The 12695-nt window shown below is 61.3% G+C and overlaps 1 protein-coding gene across 5 annotated transcripts; it reads left to right on the plus strand.

The window, feature by feature from the left end:
* Positions 1-106: 106 nt before the first annotated feature.
* Positions 107-12216, plus strand: PHC2 (polyhomeotic homolog 2). 5 transcript variants are annotated; one of them, XM_056508040.1, is made up of 15 exons: positions 107-228; positions 3191-3376; positions 3457-3615; positions 3687-3764; positions 3848-4009; positions 4439-4543; positions 4612-4825; positions 5305-5645; positions 6729-6888; positions 8195-8388; positions 9385-9513; positions 9589-9725; positions 10239-10380; positions 10705-10999; positions 11466-12216. In XM_056508040.1, the coding sequence occupies exons 2-15, from the start codon at positions 3233-3235 to the stop codon at positions 11618-11620; spliced, it is 2415 nt and encodes an 804-aa protein (XP_056364015.1). In that variant the 5' UTR covers positions 107-228; positions 3191-3232; the 3' UTR covers positions 11621-12216. The 5 variants fall into 5 exon arrangements, with proteins under 5 accessions (XP_056364015.1, XP_056364016.1, XP_056364017.1 ...); XM_056508041.1 differs by having other exon boundaries at positions 109-228; positions 9385-9514; positions 9611-9725; XM_056508042.1 differs by having other exon boundaries at positions 111-228; positions 10750-10999.
* Positions 12217-12695: the final 479 nt, after the last annotated feature.

Consider the following 12695-nt stretch of genomic DNA (forward strand, 5'->3'; position numbering starts at 1 on the left):
GCACGCAGGGCGGCGATTGGCCGGGTGGCCCCACGTGACGCGCGCAGGAATGCAAATGAGCGATGGCGTCGCGCCGCCGCCGCGCCGCCGCCTGAGGGAGGGAGGAGGGAGCGGGCCCGGCCCGGCCCCGCCGGGAGCCCCGCAGCCCCCGCTCCGGGACCCCCCGGCGCCCCCCGGGCCATGGCACAGCCCGCCCGCCGCCGCCGCCTCGCCCGGCCCGGCCCGCAGGTACCGCGCGTGCCGCCGCTACCGGGCCCCGGCGGCTTTGTCTGGGCCGGGGGGGAGCGCTGAGGGGAGGGGGGGCGCGCATGCGCACCCGCCGTGCCTCAGTTTCCCCACCCGGGGCCGTGACCCTCCCCGCTCCCCGTAGGGCCCCTACTTCCCACCCTCACCCGTATCTCCCCTCATTCCCTTTTTCCTGTGCCCCCTCCTCTGGTTCTGGACTACATTATTATTATTACTATTATTTTTATTATTTTATTTATTTATTTATTTACTTATTTCCCACCGCCCACCATCATATTCCAGTGCCCCCATTTTATCTCTGACCCGCTATGCTATATCTGACCCGCTTATCTTGTATCCCACCCCGTGCCATCATATCCCACTCCCCATCTTCCACCCCCTTTCCTGATTTTGCACCGTTGTTATTTCCACCTCCCACCATCATGTTTCAGTCCCTACTATTTTATCTGACTCCCCCTTTATTACATCTAACCCTCTCTTTTTTATCCCACCCACCCCCTTATTATTCCCTATATCATATCCTGTTGTTCCCTATCCTGCAACTCTGTATTATTATTATTATTATTATTGCTCATCCCAAATCGTATTCCAGTGCCTGCTGTTACCTCTGACCCCCTATACTGTGTCTGACCCCCCAGTGTTATATCTGACCTCCCTCACTTCTATTCAACCCCTTCATTAGTGTTTTCCCCTCTTTGCATTATCTTCCACCCCCTCCTCTGCTTTTGCTCCCTTTTATTATTATTCCTGCCCCATCATCATTTTCCAATCCCTGCTCTTTTATCTGACCCCCCTCTCTTCTATCCCACCTTCCCACCACATGTCACGCTTCACCAGCATCTTGCATCCCCCCTTATTCTGAACCCCCATATTATTCCCCCCATATTGCTTCATACTGCTGCTTACTCTCCCATCTTCCCCCTCTATATCCCATATTGCCCCCACAACCTGTCTGCATCCCCATTCCATCCCATTCCTCCAAGATTTCCCTACCCCCTCATTGTTCTGCCATCCCCATTTTGGGCTCAGCTCAGGGAGTTCCAGCTTCCTGGCTCTTCCAGTCCTGACTGTGGGACCCCCCCACGTTCCCCCACCACAGTGGGTTACAGCAGTATTCAAAATCTTCCCTTTTTATTATTTTGGGTGTGTGTAATGGTTTGGGAGGGCTTGGAGCAGGTTTCTTCACCTCTGGGTCAAAAGTGAGGTGTTCCCTACTGACACCCCAAATTCCCTGGTGGGGTTTGGTGTGGGTGACGACAAGGGGCTTGGACCCACAATGGGTGGGAGCTGCTGGGGGCTGTGCCCACCCCTGGGGCATCGATTCCAGATGGGTCTGGTGTGATCCCTCTGTGCCAGTCACTGCAGTGACCCCATGTCAGCTTGATGCCACCAGAGGGGAAAAAACATCTCCATGGCTGTAGGGTGGGAAAGGTGCTGCCTGAAACCTCTCTGGCTGATGGTGGACACGTGCCATTCATGCAGCTGGGAGGGTGGGAAGTGTCACAGGCCGCATGTGCTGCCACCCCCATGAGCACGTGGATGTCCCACCCTTTGCTTTGCGACAGGGCATCTCAGGGGACAGAGCCCTGTGGGCTCCACAAGATCAGGACATCCCTGCTGCCACATCCCTCATGTGCTGTGCTGTGGCGTGGCCACCAAGAGCAGCTGCAGTGGCCGCTGTCCGTAGTCTGCGGTGTTCCACACTGCTGTCCTGCTGTGGTGGCACTGCAGGGGCTCAGTCAGGTGTCACAGGTAGAGCCTGGGGGCGGTGGGTGGCTGTTGGTGGCTGTGGAGCCTCATGGCCTCTACAGTGTCTGTGGCAACAGAGGTGCTGCCCACAAACCCCCCTCTCTGGCCCCCACAGCACTGTCCACATCCTCCTCCTGTCCTTCTTCTCATTCTGTCCAACCTGTCCTGCTGTCCATTCATCCCTCTTCTTCCTTCCATCTGCCTTTCCCCTCATCCATTTCCTCTGTTCATTCTTCCTTGCATCCCTCTCCTATGTCCATCCAGCCTTTCTTCCATCCCTTCCTCCCTTTTGTGTCTTTTCATCTGTCCATACTTCCTCCCTCCTGTCTGCTCTGTTCTTCCCTCCATCCCATAGAACCTCACTTTCCTGCTTTTTTTCAGCATTTCTTCTTTTCTTGGTTCTTTTCTTCATTCTGTCCATCTTTCTATACATTCCTTCCTTCCGTTCTTAGAGCCATCATTCCTTCTGTCTGTCATTTCTTCTGTCTGTCCTCTTGTCCATCCTTTCTTCCATCCTTGATCCCTCCTTCCTTCTGTCTTTCCTGTTCTTCTTGTCTCTTCTTCCTTACTTCTATCTGTCCTTCTATCCCATCTCCTTTGCATTTTCCTTTCTGCCCATCCATCTTTCCATTTGTCCCTTCTATTCCATCCGTCCTTCTGTCCATCCCTTTCCTTCTCGTGTTGTCATTCTTTCTGTCCTTCCATCCTTCATCCCTTTCCTGTTTCCACATGTCCTTACATCTGCCCTTTCCTAGTTCCATAACTCCCTTGGTTTTTCTCTTTCCTTCTTCCCCTTCCCTCATTTCCTTCTTTCTGTCCATCTGTCTCTTTCCTACTTCCCTCCTTCCCTCATTTCCTTTTGTCTGTCCACCCCTTCATCCCTCTCTTCCTCCAGTCCATTCTTCTGTCCATCCCTACCTCCTCACCTCCATCTCTCTGCCTTCCATCCTTGCCTCTGTCCATCCTTCCTCCTGTCCTTCCCTTCCCTCTATTCTGTCCATCCTCCTGTCCGTGCTCCCTTTCCCCATTTCCCCTGGGGTGCTGACCCCCACTTTGGTGGAGGAGGATGAACCACAGCGTCTCCCATCATTCTTCCTCTTCGTCCACCTTCCTCCTCCTCTGTGATTCCAGCCCCCTGTTCCTCATGCAGACATGGGGTGCCAGGGATACCTCTCACTCTGTTCCTCCCCCTTAGCTCTAGTCTCACCCACTTCCTCCGTCCTGCCTCGGCCCCGCCATGGAGAATGAGCAGCTCCCAGCTGCGGTTCCTGCCAGCAGCGGTGGTGGCACGGCCCCGACGCCCACCAGCACCACAGCCATGCGCCCGCCCGGGCCCCAGATCTCTGTCTACAGCGGCATCCCCGACCGCCAGACTGTGCAGGTATGAGGCTGGGGGCGCTGGAGGGCTGGGGGGCACCGGGGGTTCGTGGCGCAGCCTGGGGCCGCATTTCCCCCCCAAAGGTGATCCAGCAGGCGCTGCACCGGCAGCCCAACACGGCGGCACAGTACCTGCAGCAGATGTACGCAGCACAGCAGCAGCACCTCATGCTGCAGACGGCCGCGCTCCAGCAGCAGCACCTCACCAGCGCCCAGCTCCAGAGCCTGGCCGCTGTCCAGCAGGTAGGGGCACCCCACGGGCACTGGGGGTCCCTTGAGACTGGCACAGCCCTCACCTTCGGCTTTTCCTCAAGGCAAGCCTCGCGGCAAACCGGCAAAGCAGCTCCTCAGGGGGCAATGGCACCCAGCCAGCCCCGGCACAGCAGCCCACGGTGAGTCCCTCAGCCTCTCGGCACCCACCTTGCCTGTGCCACCTGTGCCAACACCCCAACCTTCTCCTGATGCCCCATTCCAGATCAACCTGGCGACATCGCCGGCGGCGGCACAACTGCTAAACCGGGCACAGAGCGTGGGTCCCGGGGCGTCAGGCATTGCTCAGCAGGCTGTACTGCTGGGCAACACTGCCTCACCCGCCCTCACTGCCAGCCAGGCCCAGATGTACCTGCGGGCACAGATGGTAAGGGCAGGGCTGGGACATGGCATACCTCAGCATCCTGATGGGGTGCCCAGGACCATTAGGGTGCCCATCATCCTCTTGTGAGGTGACCAGGACCCACAGAGTGCCATGGCACCCTGTAGGGGTGCTCACTGATCTGCGTGGCATGCCCATGGGGAATCTATAGGGTGCCCAGAGCCCATGGGGTGCCCCTCCACCTTCCTGGGGGTCTGAGGACCCCACAGGGTGCCCGTCACCGTGCTGTGAGGTGTGTAGACTTCATGAAGTCTTCACTCTGCTGAAGGAACCTAGTGCACTGCATCCTACTGGGGATGCCCAGACCCCACAGGGCACCCAGAGCCCCACTGGGGTGCCCACGCAGGTGCTCTTTGCCTTTGGGGGTTGTTGGGACCCTAGAGTGAGCCGTGCACCCACTCTCCCTGTCCCCAGCTCATCTTCACGCCCACGGGCCCCGTCAGCGCTGTCCGGCCTGAGAGCCCTGCGCCAGCCCCTCCTCCGGCCCCGCCACCTGCCCCACCACCCACCACCCCTCAGGTGAGTCTCTCCACCCCTGCCAGCCCCCCAAAATCTGCCCTGGCACCCCTGACCCACTGCCATTGCAGGTGCACAGCCTGGCCCTGCGCCCCGCCGGCCCCCACCTCCCTGCCCTGGCCATGAAGCCCCCCGGGGGTGCCCCTCCCCGGGCTGGCCCCCCCCGGGGGCCCCCGCCCGACCCCCCCGCCGAGCACCTCAAAAAGGCCGAGGGGCATGAGGGCCGCACCCATGCCCTGGCCCGCGCCACCGCCCCCGCTGCCACCCACCCGCTCGTCACCCCAGGTAAGGGGCTGCTCTGGGGCAGGGGACACCCCTGGGTGCTGGGGGAGTCACGGGCTGTTCACTCTGAAACCTGGTGATGGCTCTCACTGGTGTGTCCTGTATGTTGTCACCTGTCTGAGCAGTGGGTCCATCCCCTCACTGGCAGGGGCCCTGCCCGGGAGGGTCTAAGCACCCATAGGATCCCAGGGTCCTGTGGGATGCAGGAGGCTGGGGCAGTGAGACTGTGGGACTCCATGGACTGCTGGAGCCTGGGATGCTGCACTGGCACGGCTCCCAAAAACTGGGGACCCCCCTCGGGACAGCCTGAGTGCAGCTTCCCACATCAGCAGCGAGAGCTGGCAAAGCCGATTGTCCGAGGGCACCAGAGGGAACAGATACAGTGAGCAGCAGCCTCCTGGAGGGGGATCCTGGGGTGGGTCCCTTGGGGCTGAGGTGCTGGTGATGAGGGGGGATCTCTGTCCCCCTTGCTGTCCCCGCAGCCTATGCCCCGCTGCAGCCCCCCCAGTTCCTGCAGCAGCCGCCGAAGCCGATGCAGCCGCAGCCTCCGCCGCAGCAGCAGCAGCAGCAGTTTGTCATCCAGCAGCAGCAGCAGCAGCTGGGCCCCCGTGGGCAGCCCCCCTCGGGCCCCCCCTCTGCCCCCCAGCTCCAGCCCCTGCCCCCTGCCAGCCCCGGCCCAGCCCCTCAGCCCAAAACAGGGGTCCCCCAGGGAGCGGGGGGCGAGGGCGGCCCCCTCAATGGGCACCCTGGCTGCCACGCTGCCCCCCGCAAGTTCCAGCACGCCTCGGCTGTCATCCTGCAACTGCAGCCCGCCGGCCCCATGGTGAGGGGCCCTGAGACATCTCCCCAAACCTTCATGATGGGGGGCCCTCAAACATCCCCCAAAGCCTTCCCAAGCCTTCCCACCAAACTCCCCTCAAACGAGCATGGTGAGGGGCCCCCAAACCTCAAAACTCCTGCAAAAGCATTCCAAACTACCCACCAAACCCCCGTGGTGAGGGGCCTCCAAACCTCCCTGCAGACCTCCCATCAACTTTGCCCAAATTCTCACAGTGAGGGGCCCCCAAGGCCCTTGGTGGGGGGAGCTCAGGGGAGGGAAGGAGGAAGGCGGGCACTGGAGTGGGAGTGGGGGATGCTGGGGAGTCAGATGTGCTCACACGCATGTGGGCGTGCAAGTGCACAGTCCCTGCACACGTGTATGTGCATGTGTGTTCCTGAAATATGCGTGGGGCCCATTTGTCACGTCAATCTGCAGGTGCGCAGGTGTGCACGCTCAGGCCACACTGCATGTGTGTACCTGCTCCATGCACACTTGTGCGCACTGGTTTGCCTCATCCATGGCACTTACATGTCTGTGTGCACCTGGTGCTGTGACATGGGGAGCATGTGGCTGATCCATGTGTGTGTGCACGTGTTTGATCCTTGTATGTCTGACCAATACATGTGTGTGTGCACAGCTTTGCCAGATGCATGCCCGTGCATGTGTGTCTGCTCCCTGCATGTGTGTGTACTCGCTCCAGGTCCATGCACATGAGTACTGACGTGCCTGCCTGACCCGTGTGTGTGCACGTGTGCTCGATCCATGTGTGTCTAGCCTGTGCATGTGTGTGACACCCACGCCAGGCCCATGCACCCATGTGTTTGGGGCGTGTGCACAGGCTGCATGCACATCTGTGCAGCTGTGCATGCCACATCAGGTGTGTCTGGAGACACGTGCCCGACTGTGGCACACGAGTGCATGTGCATGTCTGCTGCAGGCACACGCTTGCATGTGACCCATGCACAGGTGTGACACTCTAACCGTGCAGGTGCACGCCCCTCTGCCACCTGCAAACGCACCTGCCCTGACCCTCACCCATGCGTGTACACACCTGACCCTGCCCCACGCGTGTCCCTGCCACCACAGCCCTCCCTCGGGGTCCCCGAGGGCACCCGCCGGGAGCCGCTGCCCGTGCCGAGGAGCGCCGAGAGCCCGCCTGCCGCCCCGCCGCAGCCCCCCGCCCTCTCGCCGCCCGTCGCCCCCTCGGGCCCCGACACACCCGAGGGCGAGCGGCCCCTCACGCACGGTAAGCCCCCGCCCCGCTCCCACGGGGACCCGCTGATGGGCTGAGGCACTCCCAGGCCCCCAAAGCAACAGGGGGACTTTGAGGTCGGGGCTGCGCGGGGCCGGGCTGTGCTGCGGGAAGGTCTCTCAGCCCACGCGTGTCCACGGTGTCACCCACGGTTGATACGGGGATGCGGGCGCCTCGGCGTCACACACGGAGGGCGCCCGCGGGGCGGGGGCGTGACCACGCCCCATTCTGTGGGCGCGTCTCTTGCGAGGGCTGCGGTCGTGGCCACGCCTGGAGGCTCCGCCCCAGCCGCGTGACGGACTGCACCCGCCCGCGCGGCCACGCCCCTCGCGGGGGAGACTCCGCCCCCTATGGCGGGGACGCGGGGGCGGGGTGTTGCGGGGAGGGCGTGTCCGCCCGCCGAGGCTCCGGGTGCGCGCGCGGCGGCAGCGCCCGCCAATGGGCGCGCGGGGGGCGTGCCCGCGGCAGGCCGCGCCCCCGCCGCCGCCTTTGTCCCCGCTCGGCCCCGGCCCCGCTCCCGGCGCCGCTCCCGCTGCAGCCCCGGCCCGGCCCCCCGCCATGGCCCCCCCGGCACCCTGAGCGCCCGGTGAGTGAGCGCCGACTGCGGGGGCCCGGCCCGGCCCGAGCGGCGGCGGCGGCGGCTCTGACCTCACTTCCGCATCCGCCCCCGGCCCCGGCCCGGCCCCGCGGCCCGGGCGAGGGAGGGGCGGGGGCAGCGGTAGCTGCCGCCGCCGGACAAAGGTGATGGGGCTGCCGGGGCCTGCGCGGCCTGAGGGTCCCGCCGGGCCGAGGCGGCCTCGAGGGAGAGGAGCCGGGCGGGCTGGGCCGGGGGCTGTCGGGCCGCACTGCGCTGCGCTCTGGCTTTACTGGAGTGTACCGGGGTTTATTGGGATTCTACGGGCGGAGATCGGGCCCCGCTGCGGCTTTATTGGGATGTCCTGGGGCCTTTCTGGAGTAGTTCGGGCCTTTCTGGGGTCGTAATGGGCTTCGCTGGGGAGATCGGGGCTTTCCGGGCTCGATCGAGCGTTGTTAGGGCTGTACGGGGGGGCTCGGGCCCTGTTGGGGCTGTGCTGGGGGAGACGCGGCCGCACTGGGGCGCTGCTGTCCGTCCTGGGGTCTCTGGGGGGTGTCCGGACCCCTCCGGTTATTCGGGGGGCCCTTTAATTCCTTTCGCACCGTCGGGGCTCTGTGGCGGCGCTGGGAGCGGCGGCAGCTGCTCCCGCTCCAGCTGTATGGAAATCGCGGCCCGCGTCAGCGCGGCGTCAGCGCCGCCCTCAGCCGCGTGTCCCGCTGTCCCCAGAGCCCCCCGAGCGCCTCCATGCGCAGCCCCGCGTTCCCGGGATGACCTCGGGCTCCGGCAGCGCTGCCGCCACCGTCGCCGGTGCCGCCCCCCACAATGGTGAGAACAAACCGCCCCAGGCCATCGTGAAACCCCAGATCCTCACGCACGTCATCGAGGGCTTCGTCATCCAGGAGGGCGCCGAGCCCTTCCCGGTAACGTATCCCGCTCTGCCGGGGCCGGGGCTCCTGCGTCTGGGCTTGGGGGATGCGCGGTCGGGCTTGAGACCCCTGCCTCATAGTCCGGGAGAGGGCTGAGCTGTTCCCGGTAGCGTGTCCCGCAGTAGTTCTATCCCACGATTTGGGGCTCTGGATCGTTACACCTCATACAGCGTTTTGTCACTCCGGAAGGGGCTCAACCCTTCCCGGTAACCCATCCCTATCCTGGATTTGAGAGATTGGGAATGGCGCATCCAGTCATGAGATCCAGATCGTCCAGCCGTGTGTTGAGGGCTTCGTGACTGAGAACAGGGCAAAAATGTTCCTAGTGTGGTATCCCCCCGTTCTGGGGCAGAGGGGTGTTGGGAATGGGGGCATCCATGCCATTCTGAATCCTTAAATCTTCACATTTTTGAGTTTCTTCTTGAGCAAGAAGGGGCTGAGCCATTTCCCTCTACCTGTCCTTGTTCCTGGATGTGGGAAGTTGGGAAGAGGGCTCCTGCGTTTGGGGGGTTGGGAATGGGGCACCCAGACAATCATCACCCATGTTTTTGAGCATTTCCATCATCTGGGAAGAGACGGAACTGTTCCTGGCAACGTACCTGGTGTCCGTCCTGGAGCTGAGGGGTTGGGAAGGGGGCATTGGGATTTGGGGCTTGGGAGCGGGTCCCTTTGACAGTTATGAGCCCCCAAACCCCTGCCCTTGTTATTGAGCACTTCAGCATCCAGAAAGGGGTAGAATCATTCCTGGTAACATATCCTCCTCACCTTATCCTTGCTCCTGGATTTGAGGGGAATGGGTCCCTCAAAGGATAGTTAGACCCAAAATCCACATGCATGTCGCATCAAGTGCAGAGCTGTGCTTGGTGACACATCCCCTCTCCTTGCCCTTACCCGTGGGTGTGGGGGTTGGGATGGTCCTGCCAGCCCCGCGGCCACAGGAAGGAGTCTGTGTGGCGCTGGGGCACGGGTGCAGCCAGGTGTGTTGCACAGGTGGGCCGCTCCTCGCTGCTCGTGGGGGCCCTGCACAAGCAGTATGCGCAGGAGCTGCTGCCGGACAAGCTCCCGCCGCAGGACAACACCACCACCACTGACTCGGACATGGAGGAGCCGTACCTGCAAGGTAGCGCCCGGCCCCTGGGAGCCTCCTGGGATTTCCCGGAGCGCCCCGGCTGAGCTGGCTGGTTTCTCTCTCTGGGTGTCCCTCCACGCCCCCCAGAATCCAAAGAGGAGGGGAATCCCCCCAAGTTGAAGTGTGAGCTCTGTGGCCGCGTTGACTTCGCCTACAAGTTCAAGCGCTCCAAGCGCTTCTGCTCCATGGCCTGTGCCAAGAGGTAACCCTGAAAACCCATCCCCTCCTTGGTGGGGTAGAGGTAACCCCAAAATCCACCCAGGCCCCTACTAAGGAGGATAGAGGTAGCCCCAGAATCCACCCAAGCAGGGTAGAGGCAGCCCCAAAATCTGCCTAATAGAGCAGACGTAACACCAAAACCCATTTGAACCCTCTTCAGTGGAGTAGAGGTACCCTAAAATCTGCTTGACAGATTAGAGGTAACCCCAGAAATCCATCTGGGGTGGTGGGAGTGACCCCAAAATCCAATTGACAAGAGTGCAGGTAACCCCAGAAACCCACCTGTCAGGGTAAAGGTGACCTGAAAATCCATTCTGTGTGGGAGGGTAACCCCAAAAAATCCATCCAGTGGTGAAAAGGTAACCCCAGAATCTACCTGCTAGGGTGGGGGTAACCCCAAAATCCACCCTCCTGCTCTGCTTTGGTGGGGTAGAGTTGTCCCCAAAATTCCCCCAGTGGAGCGAGGAGCCGTTCATGACCCGTGGCTCCGTGGCAGGTACAATGTGGGCTGCACGAAGAGGGTGGGCTTGTTCCACCCCGATCGCAGCAAACTCCAGAAACCAGGAGGGCCCCCCCACGGGCGGCGCCGCAGCTGCAAAGGGACCCTGCCCCCCCTGAGCAAGGACAGCAAGAAACAGGTGAGGGGTGACAGAAGCTTGTCCCCAGCTGGAGCACATGGGGAGAGCACTGAAGCCAAGTGGGCTTTGGGGCTGGAATTTGTTCCCAATTTTGGGAATGTGGGGTGGACGCCAAGCCTTGGGTTTGTCCCTGAGTTTTGGGGATACAGGGTGGGCATTGAGTGCAGGATTTAAATTTTGGCCCCAGTTGTGGGACATGAGGTGGGTGCTGAGCCTGGAGTTTGTCTCTGAGTTTTGGGAGTACAGGGTGGGCATGGAGGCTGGGGTTTGTCCCTGGATTTTGGGGACAGGGGGTGGGTGCTGAGGCCAGCACTGCCTCCGAAGCCCGCAGGGTCTGTCCCAGCGGGGTCGGTGACGGCGTCGTTGCAGCTCAACCACAGCCAGGAGGATTCCAGCCGCTGCTCTGACAACTCGAGCTACGAGGAGCCCCTGTCGCCCATCTCTGCCAGCTCCTCCACGTCCCGGCGCCGCCAGGGAGAGCGGGAGCTGGAGCTGCGGGACATGGAGCTGCCGGACGTGCACGGCCGCGACCTGCCCGGCCTCGGGCACCGCTTCCTGCCCAGCGAGCCCAGCAAGTGGAATGTGGAGGACGTTTATGAGTTCATCCGCTCGCTGCCAGGTGAGAAATGTCCTTGCATGGACGGGGAGGCTTCTACCTATGGATAACCAGAAGTGTGTTTTTGGGAATACTTACGTCCCTCAGGATGTGTTCAAGGGGGAATCTGTTTAAGGATAAACCTAGAATTGCGTTTTTGGGGGGAGATTTATTCAGAGAGGACCCCCTATATATATTTTTGAGTAGGGTTTATACACAGATAATCCCATAAATATATTTTTGGGGGATGATTTACTCACAGATAACTCCATAAATATTTGGGGAGGGGGAAGATTCTACTCACAAATCCATGAATATTTTGGGGGAGTGGGGGGATTTACTTACAGATAAATCTAAAGGATAATTGGAGGAGGGGATTTACATGCGATAACTGCCTAAATATGTTTTTTGGGGTATTTAAGCCCCGAAAGGCCCAAACCGTATTTTTGGGGGCTCTGAGAGGGTTTGCTGATGCTGCCCCTCCCCACAGGCTGCCAGGAGATCGCGGAGGAGTTCCGAGCGCAGGAGATCGATGGGCAGGCGCTGCTGCTGCTCAAGGAGGATCATCTCATGAGCACCATGAACATCAAGCTGGGGCCCGCGCTCAAGATCTACGCCCGCATCAACATGCTTAAGGACTCCTGAGGGGGGGGGCCACAGGACCCCACTCCCCCTCCCAGGATCCCTGCAGGACCCCTGACCTCCCACACAGCCCCGGGGAGGGGGCAAGGGGGGGAAGACACTTGAGAGCACACCCTGCGCCCCCAGGGGGTGTAAATAGCCCGTAGCTCTAGAGCCCCCCCGCCTCAGTTTTGGGGGAGTCATCCCCCTTCTCCAGCAGAGAAGGGGGTCCCCGTGTGTTCCCCCACGTTCCCTCTCAAGTCAGCAGAGCCAAGCAGGACGGTTGCCTTAACGTGTGCTCCCTCCCCCATCTGAGATTGGGGCCCCCAGGGAGGCTTGGATTTCCCCCCCAAAGGGGGTCAGGGAGAGGTGGGGGCGTGGAGGAGGCGTCACCCCCCCATTCACACACCCCCACACACTGGGCTGTTTTGGGGGCACCTTAGCACAAGACAGTGGTGAGGGGCCCCCCCCTAGGCAGGTAAGGACCCCCCCACTCCCCCCTCAGCCAGCATGGTCTTTTTAAGAAAAGGAAAAAACATTGAAAAAAATACATTGGCCCCACCCCCCCTTTTCCTGTTTTTTGTTTTTGTTTTTAATAAAAAACACTGAAAAAAAACAAACCTGGGACCCTCCCAGTTTTCTTCACTTCCCACCCCCAAATTTCCTCTCATGTGAGCTGAGGCAGCAATTCGGGGATGTCTCCAAGTGCTGCTGTGGGCAACGGGGACAGGGTTGGTGTTACCTGTGTGACCCTGGGGCTCCCTGCTGCCCCCCACTCTGGGAGGTGAGGGTGATGTAGTGACAGTGGGACCCTCCACACCTCCAGGTGTGCCCCAAGTCCCAGTGCTCAGGGGGACACAAGGTACTGAAGCAGGTGAGGTGGGGAGGGTGACAGGAGGTGGCATGTCCCTGGAGATGGTCCTGGGGTGGGGATGACACATCCCTGGAGTTGATGGGCCTGGTGAGGAGTCCCTGGATGCAGCATCTGTACTGAGGTGTCCCCAGAGCTGGTGGACATGGAGATGGTACCCACTGTGACATGTCCCTGAGGTGCGGTGACCCCAGTGTTGTGGCCACGATGAGGTGTCCCTGGAGGTGG

Source organism: Oenanthe melanoleuca, chromosome 21 (assembly GCF_029582105.1).
Source record: "Oenanthe melanoleuca isolate GR-GAL-2019-014 chromosome 21, OMel1.0, whole genome shotgun sequence".
Lineage (NCBI taxonomy): Eukaryota > Metazoa > Chordata > Aves > Passeriformes > Muscicapidae > Oenanthe > Oenanthe melanoleuca.